This window comes from Coregonus clupeaformis, unplaced genomic scaffold, assembly GCF_020615455.1.
Source record: "Coregonus clupeaformis isolate EN_2021a unplaced genomic scaffold, ASM2061545v1 scaf0151, whole genome shotgun sequence".
Classification (NCBI taxonomy): domain Eukaryota; kingdom Metazoa; phylum Chordata; class Actinopteri; order Salmoniformes; family Salmonidae; genus Coregonus; species Coregonus clupeaformis.
The window spans coordinates 319,957-335,684 of NW_025533606.1; the positions used below are offsets into that span (position 1 = coordinate 319,957).

Here is a 15,728-nt window from a genome sequence, read left to right on the forward strand (position 1 = left end):
TTGTGGCCAGGGCCAGATTCACCTTCACTGCTCATACAGGGAGAGGCAGAGCAAGGAGCAAGGGAGAGAACGTGAGACAGCAATTGAGAGGGACAGACAGTGAAAGGTGACAGGGGACATAGAGAGAGAGAAAGAGAGAGAGAGAGAGAGAGAGAGAGAGAGAGAGAGAGAGAGAGAGAGAGAGAGAGAGAGAGAGAGAGAGAGACGTGTGTCCTTCATGCTCATCTTGAAGGCCTGTGGAGTATAACCCTTTCTTCAAAGACAAACGTAAGTGGCTTTTTAATTCACCCTTGCGGTACACCGTGATGTCATGATGTAATCACTTCCTGTTTTCTTTCCAACGCAGTCTCATCCACAAGGACGTGTTATGGATACTTTACAAGGGTCATAAACGTCACATGAATATACAGTGAAAGCCAATACCGGGAAAGTAACCCAATGGCAATTAGCATCTGGTGACTTAATAAGTAAAGGAGAATGATGGACCCTTGTATAGCCAAAGGCATTGGTGTAAAGTACTTTAGTAAAAATACTTTAAAGTACTACTTAAGTAGTTTTTGGGGGTATCTGTACTTTACTTTACTATTTCTATTTTGGACAACTTTTCCTTTTACTTCACTACATTCCTAAAGAAAATAATGTACTTTTTGCTCCATACATTTTCTCTGACACCAAAAGTACTCGTTACATTTTGAATGCTTAGCAGGACAGGAAAATGGTCCAATTCACGCCCTTATCAAGAGAACATCCCTGGTCATCCCTACTGTCTCTGATCTGGCAGACTCACTAAACACACATGCTTCATTTGTAAATGATGTCTGAGTGTTGGAGCGTGCCCCTGGCTATCCGTAAATTAAACAAAACAAGAATATGGTGCGGTCTGGTTTGCTTAATATAAGGAATTTGAAATGATTTGTGCTTATACTTTTACTTTTGATACTTAAGTATATTTAAAACCAAATCCTTTTAGACTTTTACTCAAATAGTATTTTACTGGATGACTTTCACTTTTACTTGAGTCATTTTCTATTAAGGTATCTTTACTTTTACTCAAGTATGACAATTGGGTACTTTTTCCACCACTGGCCAATGGGATGGCATATGTGTTTCCGATTTTTTTAAACTATGTTTCAGTGTTTGTATTATTTCTTAATTTTTCCTCAAATTCATGTGGTAGAACGTCCTCCTCTTCCTCCATGAAGTAGCCTCATCTGGCCTCCATATGCAAATAATGCATGTTACTATACTGCTGAGCTTTGCATACTCTAGGATATTTTCTTTTGTCTGCATGAGATAAGTCTTTCTTTGCTGGTTCCTCAAGTTGGTTGAGTGTCAAAAGTCTACGATCAGGTAAAGCTCTCATGTGGTGTTCAGACAATCCATGATCTACCAAATAACAAATAATTCATCCCCATGTTGCTTTATTGTCTTTTCTCATCAGAGAATTGGACTGTGCAGTCTACTTCAAGACACAGGGGAAACTGCACTGTGAGCAGAAAGAACATTGCTCTCCACGGGGTCCGGGTATCCAGTCACACACCAGTTAAGACAGATACATTTGAATACGCTGGAGGTTGACCTTTTTACCACCTGTGTTCAAACAACCCTTTTGTCTTGCACGACAATGAGCCGTGAAGGGAAACCAATGGGGCTGCTAGCCTGTTGAAGCGTTAGCCATTAGCCATTTGCTAACATCAGACCAGCAGGCTCACCGCAATGTAATTCAAAGCATTAAAGCGTTAGGCACTAGCCACTCGCTAACGTTAGCCCAGGCCATCCAATTTAATTCGAACAGACCAGAAGGAAAAACAAATTAGGGTGTTTATAATGCTAACACGCTAACACGGGTGATGGTTGCTTGTGGGAGTGGGTAAATGAACTTATCACTCAGGCTCTGGCCTGGTTCTGTTGGTTGGGCGAGCTGCAGTGTCGGCCTCCCCAGAGCAGAGAGAGATTAATGACTGCTAGGGTGGCAGGCAGCAGCATGGTGGCAGACCTGAACTAATTAATAATAATTCGCTCAATGGTCCACAAAGGGACAGTTCATTTAACAGAGGCCTGAAGCACACCTTTCTCCATGCCAGCAACACCTGTCTTTACTTCAAACATAAACAACTCATTGGATTGTGTTGTTGTTGTGCTACTATGAAATGAGGAAATGTCTTTCAGTTGCTCACTGGAACGCTTGTAGCTCTGCCTACTATGATATTACATATTTTGGATGCATTTCCATTGACACCTGGCTATTTGAGATCCACCATGAGCACAATTACTATGGTCTTAAATTGACATATTCCTCACAATAAAAGTGAAAAGAGATCTTTGTAGCATTCCTTTCCGAGTCTCCATCAGGTCAACCCTCAGAGTGGTCCTACTGTGCAATGACAGATCCTCCATCCTACTCCCTTCATCCCTCCCTCATCTCTCCTACCTCCTTCCTCCACAGGTGTTGGTCAGGGGTTCACCATGGCAACCAAGATGCTGACGACACGGGTCCAGGAGGAGCAGTCCCACCAGATGTCTCACAGCATGGCGCTGGCCTCACAGATCAAGAAGAAGACCTTCACCTCCAGGTAAAGGCATCCTGGCACACGCACCCTGCTTCGTCAACATATCATAGATCATATTCATCCAATGTTCACACGTACACACACACACACACACACACACACTGACCTTGCCTCATCATAACATAGATCATGTTTGTTATAAAAAATTTGATAGAATAAAGAATTTCCAGAAGATATCAAGTTACATATGGTGTTCTGTATATACACTATATATACTAAAGTATGTGGACACCCCTTCAAATTAGTAGATTCGGCTATTTCAGCCACACCCGTTGCTGACAGGTGTATAAAATCGAGCACGCTGCCATGCAATCTCCATAGACAAACATTGGCAGTAGAATGGCCTTACTGAAGCGCTCAGTGACTTTCAACGTGGCACCGTCATAGGATGCCACCTTTCCAACAAGTCAGTTTGTCAAATGTCTGCCCTGCTAGAGCTGCCCGGTCAACTGTAAGTGCTGTTATTGTGAAGGGAGCAACAACGTCTCAGCCGCGAAGTGGTAGGCCACACAAGCTCACAGAATGGAAGGGGAAGGCCCTTTCCTATTTCAGTATGACAATGCCCCCGTGCACAAAGTAGGGTCCATACAGAAATGGTTTGTCGAGATCGGTGTGGAAGAACTTGACTGGCCTGCACAGAGCCCATCGAACACCTTTGGAATGAATTGGAACGCCGACTGCGAGCCAGGCCTAATCGCCCAACATCAGTGCCCAATCTCTCTAATGCTCTTGTGGCTGAATGGAAGCAAGTCCCCGCAGCAATGTTCCAACATCTAGTGGAAAGCCTTCCCAGAAGAGTGGAGGCTGTTATAGCAGCAAAGGGGGGACCAACTCCATATTAATGCCCATGATTTTGGAATGAGATGTTGGACGAGCAGGTGTCCACATACTTTTGGTCATGTACTGTATCATACACTTACTTTATGGAAACCGTCCTGCATTGGAGAAAAGTAGATGTTGACCATCCAAGTATTATGTTTTGATCACGTTCATCCATTCCTGGTTTTAGGTTTTAGTGGATGCAAATAGAATTCTAAAAACCCTGTTTCCTTAGCACACTATGTCCTGTAATATATTCATCCACTTGAAAACTGCTTGCATGGGAGTAAAGTACAGTCAATGTTGACCATCCAAATATTACAGTATGTTACCGGATATGTGCATAGCTAGTCAGATGAAAAGTGCCCTGTATGTAATGGAGTCCTTGTTTGTTGTGGGTTGTGGGATGACATTAGGGCTTTTTAAACAAGGACATGGAGTGGGTGGCAGTTATTCTGAGCTCATTGCGACAACAGAGCCGTGACGCAGTGTGTGTCCAGGAGCAGTGTGTGTGTGTGTGTGTGTGTTGAAGGGCAAAATTAGAGTTACACTTACGTTACAGTTTTTTCCAACTGCTTACACACGTTTTCAAAACGATGTCTCCTTTTTTTAAAACTCTACACACAATTCCCGAAACTGCACACACAAAATGCAAAATGCCTCACATCTCCTTCAAAATGTAACACTGCATTCAAAATGCCATAAACACATGTCAGAATGAAGCATTTGCATCAAATGGCAAACACTTCTTTCATAATAGTACATTTTGGGATATACCATGTAAACACTGTTGTTCTAAATCTAAAGCTCTTTGGTCTTTCATAGGCTTATATCTACATTTCAATACAATGTTCTACAGTGAAAGTCATCTGCTGAGAGGGCTAACAAGTACACTGTAAACACCAATGCAATGTAGAAACAGAAAATATTTATTAGGCCAAACATTGCTGTTGTATACAGTAGCATACAACAAAACCATAAACATATGTAAACCAAAAGTATATTCTTTAGAATACAGTAAAGAACACAATTGTGTGTGTGGGGTCCCAGGGGGGCAGTCCAGGAATTGGTGGGGGGGCAGTCACCAGTACTAAGCTACGCTTCATCTCTTCTCCGGGCCTAGCCTGGCCACAATACTTCATCCACATCACAAGACACGTTTTCTCTTGCCAAATATCGAGGGAAGTATCTCCTAGCATGGCGTATCCCGAGTGGCGCAGTGGTCTAAGGCACTGCATCACAGTGCTAGCTGTGCCACTAGATTAGATCCTGGTTCGAATCCAGGCTCTGTCGTAGCCGGCCGTGACCGGGAGACCCATGGGGCGGCGCATAATTGGCCCTGCGTCGTCCAGGGTAGGGGAGGGAATGGCCGGTAGGGATGTAGCTCAGTTGGTAGAGCATGGTGTTTGCAACGCCAAGGTTGTGGGTTCAATTCCCACGGGGGGCCAGTATGAAAAATAAAAGAATGTATGCACGCACTAACTGTAAGTCGCTCTGGATAAGAGTGTCTGCTAAATGACTAAAATGTAAATGTATCCAACCTTGGACAGAGGCAACCTCTATGTCCCCACATGCGTCCTCCATTGCCTGGAGAAGCGACATGCGGGCATAGCGTTGGCGATCATACACTTTCCAGTGTCAGGCTGAGAATAATTCCTCTATGGGATTTAGAAAACGGGAATATGGGGGTAGGTACAAAACTACAAATTGTGGATGGGTAGCAAACCAGTTTTGGACCAGAACAGCCCGGGTGAAAACTAACATTGTCCCATATAACCACAAATCTAGCAGGCTCCTGATCTGGATCAGGGACAAGCATTGTGTAAATTGCATCCAGAAAAGTGAGCATATGGCCGGTGTTGTACGGACCCAGTGTGGCATTGTGATGGAGGACCCCGTTTTGAGTGATGGCAGCACACATAGTTATATTACCCCCACGCTGTCCAGGGACATTGGTAATTGCCCTCTATCCTATTACATTTCTTCCGCGGCGACTGGTTTTGGTGAGGTTGAAAACAACCTCATCCACATAAATAAATTCATGGCGAATTACATGGGCATCCATCTCCAATACTCTCTATAACAGACAAAATGATATACAGATGAGTACATATGGTATGTCTGAAGTACTGGAAGTAGTGTTGCATACATACCTCTACAAAGTAATGTCGCAGATTCTTGACTCTGTCAGAGTTTCTCTCAAATGGCACCTTGTAAAGTTGTTTCATCCGTTGGAGGATGCGTTGTATGATCGACAGGCTTACAGCATTGATGTTGTTAAATATGCTGTCATTATTCAAGATATGCTCTCTTATATCTCGAATCCTAATTGCATTGTTGGCCAAAACCATATTTATAATTGCAGTCTCTTGTACATCTGTAAACAAGTGTCCTCGTCCTCCATGATGTCTTTGCCTTTCCACTCTGTACAGAATTCAAATACAGTATGTGTTCAGCATAGGAACTGTAAACAATGTACAAAAAAATGTAGTACAGCATGATAACCAACCTCATTCATTCAATGCAGTGCAGTAAATGGATGGCTTAGAGTTACAAATGTTTATGCAATACTATGCAGTCATACGTATTTTACAGTACATTACTGTAATGCTAAAATAGTCATTAGATAGTTGCATACCTGATCTTATTTCTGAAGGTTCGAATTATGGACGCCACTGTAAATCGACTCAAGTTGGGCTGGACTCTCAGTCCAGCCTCTCTCATGGTCAAACCGTGGTTGATCACATGATCAACAAGTGTTGCCCTAATCTCATTAGAGATGGCTCTCCTTCCTTCTCTTCTTTGCCCTCGTCCTCTTCTTCCTCTTCCTCTTCCTCTTCCTCTTCCTCTTCCTCTTCTTCTTCCTCTTCTTCTTCCTACTCCTCTTCCTCTTCCTCCTACTCCTCTTCCAACTCTTCGTCTTTAATTTGTCCTCATTGTTGTCCCCTACCTCTCCCTCCTACTCCTCTTGCTCTCTGTCCATTGTTGGCATCCATTGTTCAAAATAGGTAATCTGACCTTTGACCAATTTATAGGCCTATACTACAGTAAAGCAGTGATTGGTTAGTGATCAGTTAAGCAATTAGTGTTTGCACATGTGAGGAGTGTGTGTGTGACCTGGTGAATAAGTGTAGCATTTTGATTGGTTGTGTTTGGAAAAGGAAAGCAAGTCACTTCTTGTTAGATTTTTGTGTTTTAGGTAGAGAATTGTGTGTAGTGTTTTGAAAAAAGTGTTTTATGCAATTGACAACTGAGTCAAAGTCTGAGAAATAGCTTATGGTTTTGGAGATTTGGTGTGTAGGTTTGCACTTTGAGTGAGAGGTTTCAAAAATCATGTGACATAAAAAGATTTTGTGTGTAAGCAGTTGGAAAAAACTGTAATACTGTCACGCCCTGGCTCTGGGGACTCTTTTAAGTTGAGCCAGGGTGTGTAGAGTTTATGTTTTGTGCTCGTTGTGTCTAGTTTAGTTTTTGTATATCTATGTTGGCCAGTGTGGTTCTCAATCAGAGGCAATGAGTATCAGCTGTTGCTGGTTGTCTCTGATTGGGAACCATATTTAGTCAGGTGGTTTTCCCACAGTGTTTGTGGGATCTTGTTCCGTGTTGGTTTGTGTTTTGCACCTGTGGGACGCTCACGTATCGATTTGTTGTTTTGTTCGTGTATCATTTAATAAATAAGTATGTTCACCTTCCACGCTGCGCCTTGGTCCTCTATATCCGATGTTCGTGACAGAAGATCCCACCAATACAGGACCAAGCAGCGTGCCCAGGCAGGAGAGGAGAAGCGGCGCCAACCGGGCAGTCGTCGGACAGGCGAGGGGCACCCCCAATACATTTTTAGGGGGGGGCACATGGCAGGGACGACGGGGCCACTGGAGGCAGATAAGGGGCGAGTTGGTGGACGAGGAGAGAAGGCCACCGGGTTACGGGAGCCATTGGTGTATAGAGGGAAGGAAAATGTAGAGGCATGGCGAGAGGTACTGAAGTGTGTTGCCAGTCCGGTCCGGCCCGTTCCTGATCCCCGTGTAAGGCCAGTGGTGTGTGTTCCCAGTACGGTCCGGCCTGTTCCTGTCCATCGTGCCAAGCCTATGGTGCGTGCCGCCAGCCCGGCCCGGCCTGTTCCTGCTCCCCGCCCAAGCCAATGGTGCGCTCCCCCCGACGAGGTCGGCCTGCTCCCCGCACCAGCAGTGGTGCGGCCCGCTGTTCTGCTCCCCGCACCAGCCAGTGCGCTGCTCCCCGCACCAAACCTGTGGTGCGCATCGCCAGCCGGTCCGGCGTTCCTGCTCGAGCTAGTGGTGCGACCCGGCGGCCTGTTCCTGCTCTCGCACCAAGCCAATGGTGCGCGTCGCCAGCCTGGTCCGGCCTGTTCCTGCTCCCGCACCAAACCTGTGGTGCGCACGCCAGCCCGCGTGCCCGTTTCACCGGTGCCTGGTCAGGTACCGGTCAGCTGCTCCACACCAGAGCCTGAGCAATCCGCTCCACCGAAGTCCAGTCCAGCTCCAGCCAGTGGGGCTGGACCAGACCAGGGGCACTGCGGGGGGGTTGGTGGAGGGTGGTGGTCAAGCCCGGAGCCGGAACCGCCTCCGAGGAGGAATGCCCACCCAGCCCTCCCCTGTTCGGTGATGTTTAGTCGCGGTCGCAGTCCGCGCCTTTAGGGGGGGGTACTGTCACGCCCTGGCTCTAGGGACTCTTTTAAGTTGAGCCAGGGTGTGTAGAGTTTATGTTTTGTGCTCGTTGTGTCTAGTTTAGTTTTTGTATATCTATGTTGGCCAGAGTGGTTCTCAATCAGAGGCAACGAGTATCAGCTGTTGCTGGTTGTCTCAGATTGGGAACCATATTTAGTCAGGTGGTTTTCCCACAGTGTTTGTGGGATCTTGTTCCGTGTTGGTTTGTGTTTTGCACCTGTGGACGTCACGTATCGATTTGTTGTTTTGTTCGTGTATCATTTAATAAATAAGTATGTTTACCTTCCACGCTGCGCCTTGGTCCTCTATATCCGACGATCGTGACAAATACACACGCTGCACACACAAGTCCATGTGGATAAAGTAGCCTATAGATATTGCATTACACTCATATACTGTATGCGGACATACACATTCACATACACACATCATTGAGACCCTCTCCAGAAAGAGAGACACATTGCTACTTTTATTGAGTTGCCTCCGGATGAGCAGTCAACCTTGTCTGCCTCTCCTTGCCAAAGTCAGCCTTCAATCCCCAGAACAGCCCTGATTCACCACAGAGCTCACCCATGCTCATATAAACACACACCAACCAACCAACATTGACTCACAGACTGCCCACACACTCCGCACACAAGTACTGCACACACGTACAGACAGATGACTCACTAATAGACAAACAAACACACACACACACACACACACACACAAACACACACACACTATACCATACAGATGTAACAGATGTGATCGTACTTCGAAACTCTCTTCTGTTGTGTTTTTGAAGAAATAAATACCCTGCCACCGGTCCCAGTTGATTGGTGTTTATTCTGATGATAGACATAAGGAAGCACATTAGATATGCAGGACAACAGTATGTTGATGGCTGTAGATTCGTGATTCGATGCTTGCATGTCAATATCAGACTGGATATTTTGTATTCAAACATCTTAGCAATGACAAAAACATTTACAAAATACAATAAATGTAAGTACCTGACGATGAACACAAGGAAGCACATTAGATTTGCAGCCTGTAGATTTGTGATTTGTCTGTTAGCATGGAAATAACTGTGAATTAGCAGGGATCTAATGTGACCATTACAATTAGAGCATGCTAGCTAACTCATTCTTATAACAATAACATACAAACGCCCCCAATATCTAACAGGTACCAGACACATATACAGTATATACACATCAGGACATGTACATAGTGAACTTATACACATTGCTAATATGTAAATACAATGCACAATTTCAGAACGTGACCTGACCTATCTGCAAGCGTAACTAATGGTATAACACCTTATGGTTTAACACCAACCAATAGGAATATATAAACATTGAATACATATTTCTGCAGTGTCAAGTGGAAACATAACCAAACCTGTTACGCAGACAACCCAAACACTGAACACCAATATAGCTATCTCTCTCTCTCTCTCTCTCTCTCGCTCTCTCACACACACACACACACATACACACACACACACACACACACTCCTCATAGGGTAAATCCATTTGATTTCAATCACCTTTTGACAGCAATTGATTTTAACAAAACTGGCCAACAAATGCCAAAACATTTGGGAGATAGAGGTGCTCGAAGTTTTGCATACTCCACCACAATATGAGACATCTATGTCTTCATCACTGGAAAAGATAAACGGTTGAGTTTGATATAATTTAAAAGCTTACAAAAAGGCTTGTTAAACTATTGTATCATTTCTTGAAAACATTTTTTTAACCTTTAACATCAATTATCTAAAAATGCTTAAAGCTGCAATATGTACATTTTTGGGCGACCCGACCAAATTCACATAGATATTTCACTTATAGATATGTTATTCTCATTGAAAGCAAGTCTAAGAAGTGTTATATCTGTTCTATGTGCGCTATATCTATGCTTCCCGTTGTTACAGTAGCTTGCGAAAGTATTCACCCCCTTGGCATTTTTCCTATTTTGTTGCCTTACAACCTGAAATTAAAATTGATATTTGGGGGGTTTGTATCATTTGATTTACAAAACATGCCTACCACTTTGAAGATGCAAAATATTTTGTAGAGCCACCTTTTGCAGCAATTACAGAAGAAAGTATATTGGGGTATGTCTCTATAAGCTTGGGATCACCACTGGGATTTTTGCCCATTCGTCAAGGCAAAACTGCTCCAGCTCCTTCAAGTTGGATGGGTTCCGCTGGTGTACAGCAATCTTTAAGTCAAACCACAGATTCTCAATTGGATTGAGGTCTGGGCTTTGACTAGGCCATTCCAAGACATTTAAATGTTTCCCCTTAAACCACTCAAGTGTTGCTTTAGCAGTATGCTTAGGGTCATTGTCTTGCTGGAAGGTGAACCTCCATCCCAGTCTCAAATCTCTGGAAGACTGAAACAGGTTTCCCTCAAGAATTTCCCTGTATTTAGCGCCATCCATCATTCCTTCAATTCTGACCACTTTCCCAGTCCCTGCCGATGAAAAACATCCCCACAGCATGATGCTGCCACTACGCTTCACTGTGGGGATGGTGTTCTCGGGGTGATGAGAGGTGTTGGGTTTGCGCCAGACATAGCATTTTCATTGATGGTCAAAAAGCTCAATTTTAGTCTCATCTGACCAGAGTACCTTCTTCCATATGTTTGGGGAGTCTCCCACATGGCTTTTGGCGAACACCAAACATGTTTGCTTATTTTTTTCTTTAAGCAATGGCTTTTTTCTGGCCACTTTTCCGTAAAGCCCAGCTCTGTGGAGTGTACGGCTTAAAGTGGTCCTATGGACAGATACTCCAATGTGGAGCTTTGCATCTCTTTCAGGGTTATCTTTGGTCTCTTTGCTGCCTCTCTGATTAATGCCCTCCTTGCCTGGTCCGTGAGTTTTGGTGGGTGACCCTCTCTTGGCAGGTTTGTTGTGGTGCCATATTCTTTCAATTTTTAATAATGGATTTAATGGTGCTCAGTGGGATGTTCAAAGTTTCTGATATTTTTTTATAACCCAACCCTGATCTGTACTTCTCCACAACTTTGTCCCTGACTTGTTTGGAGAGCTCATTGGTCTTCATGGTGCCGCTTGCTTGGTGGTGCTCCTTGCTTAGTGGTGTTGCAGACTCTGGGGCCTTTCAGAACAGGTGTATATATATACTGAGATCATGTGACAGATCATGTGACACTTAGATTGCACACAGGTGGACTTTATTTAACTAATTATGTGACTTCTGAAGGTAATTGGTTGCACCAGATCTTATTTAGGGGCTTCATAGCAAAGGGGGTGAATACATACACTTTTCAGTTATTTGTTTCATTTCACTTCACCAATTTGGACTATTTTGTGTATGTCCATTACATGAAATCCAAATAAAATCCATTTAAATTACAGGTTGTAATGCAACAAAATAGGAAAAACGCCAAGGGGGATGAATACTTTTGCAAGGCCCTGTAAGACCAACAACAGACACAACTTGAATATAGGGTGGGTCATTTCAATCATAGAAATAGAATTCATATAATGGACCTATCCCTTCAGACCACTGCAGTTTAGCTGGTACACCATTGAATTGAACATTTAACTTCTAATTACTACCACAAAGATGGCCGCCAGTCCACCCACCATTAAATATAAACTAAAATGGTCATTTCTATTCTATTATCTGTATTTCTATGATTTCAATAGGTGTCCTATGAAGGATTGACACTATAATTTAAAACAACAGACATTCCCATTCAAGTCGACATTCTCTGTTGTGTGGACCTCCAACCATCTTTGTGGTACCATTTGAAAGTTTTAGTGCATTTATCAGCCAAAACATGACACCCACCCTGTATTCAAGAGCATGTTGTCTCAACCGATGGCGGGCACAACACAAAAACCTCAGATTATGTCAAATAGGTTCTAAGATACAACATATGCGAGTTCACACGTTTTTGATAATTGATGTTTAAGGTAGAAAAATTACAACAAATGTTTTAAAGAAATTATAAAATAGTTTGACAACACTGTTTGTAAGCTTTAAATAATATCAATCTCAACCGTTTATCTTTACCAGTGATGAAGACATGGATGGCTCATGCTATGGTGGGGTATGCAAAATAGGTTGACTTTGAGCACTTTTATCTCCAAAAAGTAACTTTCTGAGCACTTCTACAATGGGCAAATATGTGTGGAATGTTAAGTTCAAATCAATTTACCCCATAGACAAAATAATAATAATAATAATATGCCATTTAGCAGACGCTTTTATCCAAAGCGACTTACAGTCATGCGTGCATACATTTTTGTATATGGGTGGTCCCGGGGATCGAACCCACTACCTTGGCGTTACAAGCGCCGTGCTCTACCAGCTGAGCTACAGAGGACCAAAACACACTTACACATACTCACTAAGACAACCTAACTAAAGCATCAGCAGTCCACTTAGAAATAAACTAAGCTGCCCTCTTATACCCCTATAAACAGTAAGGAGAACACTTGGCAAGTCGAGACAATAAAGTTGGAAGGCATCTTAAAGTAATAGGAGAGGTGCTAACTTTTGTTCCACTTTTATCCACAAGGGTCCATTACACTTTAACAAGAGCAATTACAGCTGCATTCAGGAGATATTTTGAGAGTAAATGCTTGTATCAGGTCTTGTATGGGCTGCTTGGCCAATATTTGGGGTTTTGAATTCTCCCACTCCACAAAACAATTCTGAAAGTCAGAACTTATTTCCCCCCCAAGTGAAAATAGCCAGCTAATATATGTAGCACTGCCATATTGCTTGAGGCACTCCTTTCAGAAAGACAGCCTACTTCTGATGACAATGCAAATTGTTGTAACTTCCCATTTTATTTTGTTTATTTGCTGGGACAGTTCCCCATTTCACAGAACTCAGAGAGAGCAACTTCTGCTTTTTCCTTTGTTTGGTTCCTGGACCGTTCCGCAGCGTGCAGAGAGAGAGTGATAGGGTGTCGTTGAATAATGTAGCATGGAGCCTAAGGCTGGACAATATCACTCTGGCTCCGGTCCACTCAGCACACACAGTAAATAGAGGCCTGCTGCATCAGAAGAAAGTGTGTTGGAGTGTGTGGTTTCGATATTGATATCATTACTCCTCAAAATGTTGTTGAAAAACAACACAACGGGAGAAAATAGACTGGCAAAACATTACAGAGTCATAGTATAAATTCATAGATGATATGTATTTCAAAGGGATCAATATTAATGCTATCTTTCCAATATAGAACAAGACACATGGGCATCCTATGAGATACACTACATGACCAACATTTTGTGGACACCTGCTCGTCCAAAATCTCATTCCAAAATCATGAGCATTTAATATGGAGTTGGTCCCCCCTTTGCTACTGTAACAGCCTCCGCTCTTCTGGGAAGACATTCCACTAGATGTTGGAATATTGCTGCGGGGACTTGCTTCCATTCAGCCACAAGAGCATTAGTGAGTTCGGGCGCTGATGTTGGGCGCTTAGGCTCGCAGTCGGCGTTCCAATTCATCCCAAAGGTGTTCGGATGGGGTTGAGATCAGGGCTCTGTGCAGACCAGTCAAGTTCTTCCACACCAACCTCGACAAACCATTTCTGTATGGACCTCGCTTTGTGCACGGGGACATTGTCATGCTGAAACAGGAAAGGGCCTTCCCCAAACTGTTGCCACAAAGTTGGAAGCACAGAATCATCTAGAATGTCATTGTATGCTGTAGCGTTACGATTTCCCTTCACTGGAACTAAGGGGTCTAAACCGAAAAATGAAAAACATTATTCCTTCTCCACCAAACTTAACAATTAGCACTATGGTAGCATTTTTCTGGCATCCGCCAAACCCAGATTCGTCCATCAGACTGCCAGATGGTGAAGCGTAATTCATCACTCAAGAGAACACGTTTCCACTGCTCCAAAGTCCAATGGCGGCGAGCTTTACACCACTCCAGCCGACTCTTGACATTGTGCATGGTGATCTTAGGCTTGTGTGCAGCTGCTCGGCCATGGAAACCCATTTCATGAAGCTCCAGACGAACAGTTCTTGTGCTGACGTTGCTTCCAGAGGCAGTTTGGAACTCGGTAGTAAGTGTTGCAACCGAGGACAGACGATTTTACGCGCTACGTGCTTCAGCACTTGGTGGTCCCATTCTGTGAGCTTGTGTGGCCTACCACTTCGCGGCTGAGCCATTGTTGCTTTTAGAAGTTTCCACTTCACAATAACAGCACTTACAGTTGACCCAGTCAACTCTAGCAGGGCAGAAAAAGTTGACGAACTGATTTGTTGGAAAGGTGGCATCCTATGACGGTGCCACGTTGAAAGTCACTGAGCTCTTCAGTAAGGCCATTCTACTGACAATGTTTTTCTCTGGAGATTGCATGGCTGTGTGCTCGATTTTATACACCTGTCAGCAACGGGTGTAGCTGAAATAGCCGAATCCACTAATTTGAAGGGGTGTCCACATACTTTTGTATATATAGTATAGTGTATGTAAAAAATACAAGTAAAAAGCTATATTCATGTAAGTCTTTCCAACATAGAACAAGCCACAAGGACATCCTATTATGTAAAATATACCAGTCAAAATATCTTAATTTGAGCCAGGTTGCTACAGCAGGAAAACAATCCTGCAGCAACAGGAAATGTGAATTATTATCTGGATTATAATTAAAATACATTTTTTTGTAGGGGTTGATATATTTTCATTAGAGGAAATCAAGTCAGATTTTTTTTGGGTGGAAATTATAAACTTTAGAAGCATTTTGAAACCTCAAATACACTACATGTTTGCATTTCCTGCCGTGCAGGAAAATTCTCAGCAACAAAAGAGTGATCAAATGAAGATCTTACAGTATGGATTCATTAGCAGTCCTGTATCAGAGATCTACCCAATGGCATTCACTGTTTTTCTCTTCACGGAGACATTTAACAACATATTTTTGGCTGTACCGAGACAAATACGCCCTCTGCACCTGGTCTCACACCTCCATGTAACAGGGTAAAAATGAGCTATCTAACCAGCCTAAGGCAAGTCTATGGATTAATAGCTCATTTCCAATAGTACCCCGAGGACAAATTTGGTCTCATTTCTTTTGTTCATCCATCCAGATTGCAGACCTAAAGGTTAGTCTAATTTAATAACTCCAGATGAAACAGAAACAGCAGACATCGGGCCCTGCTAAATATGAAGGCAGATTTGAATGAAGACAATGAGGGTAGCTGGCTGTGATCGCTACTAAACCCTCATTGGCATCTGCTGGGTATTAAGGGCCTTTGTGTGCTCATGTGAAACTGTTACTCCTCTGCCCACTGTTGTGCCACTGCGGTGTCAAATCAAATCAAAATGTATTTGTCACATGCTTTGTAGACAACAGGTGAATACTAACAGTGAAATGCTTACTTACGGGTCCTTTTGTGTGTGTGTGTGTGTGTGTGTGTGTGTGTGTGTGCTTGTGTGTGTGTGAATGACATTGCCTTAGCTCTAGATAGCTGAGAGGCACAAGAGACACAAACAACACTTTTGAATTAGAACCACTACTGTGTGTTTATGTCACAAAGGAGCCATGGCTACTGGTGCATCCCCTGAAGGTCCATGACACCATTTGTTTATTAAAGAAACAATTGTAACGTGGGAAATGATGACATGTGATCATGCAACGGCTATTGAATGCAATGCTGCTTCATC

At 43.4% G+C, this 15,728-nt stretch overlaps 1 protein-coding gene across 3 annotated transcripts in view; it reads left to right on the forward strand.

Moving 5' to 3' along the window:
• LOC121557215 (myomesin-3-like) overlaps positions 1-15,728 on the forward strand; it is a 65,175-nt gene continuing 49,447 nt past the window's right edge. The window contains exons 1-3 of one of the 3 annotated variants that reach the window (XM_045213771.1): positions 3-267; positions 1,442-1,542; positions 2,447-2,573. In XM_045213771.1, coding sequence (XP_045069706.1) covers positions 2,467-2,573 — 107 coding nt within the window. In that variant the 5' untranslated portion in view covers positions 3-267; positions 1,442-1,542; positions 2,447-2,466. Of the gene's footprint in view, positions 268-1,441; positions 1,543-2,446; positions 2,574-15,728 lie in introns of all 3 variants that reach the window. The other 2 variants (XR_006658308.1, XM_045213770.1) reach the window with 2 other exon arrangements.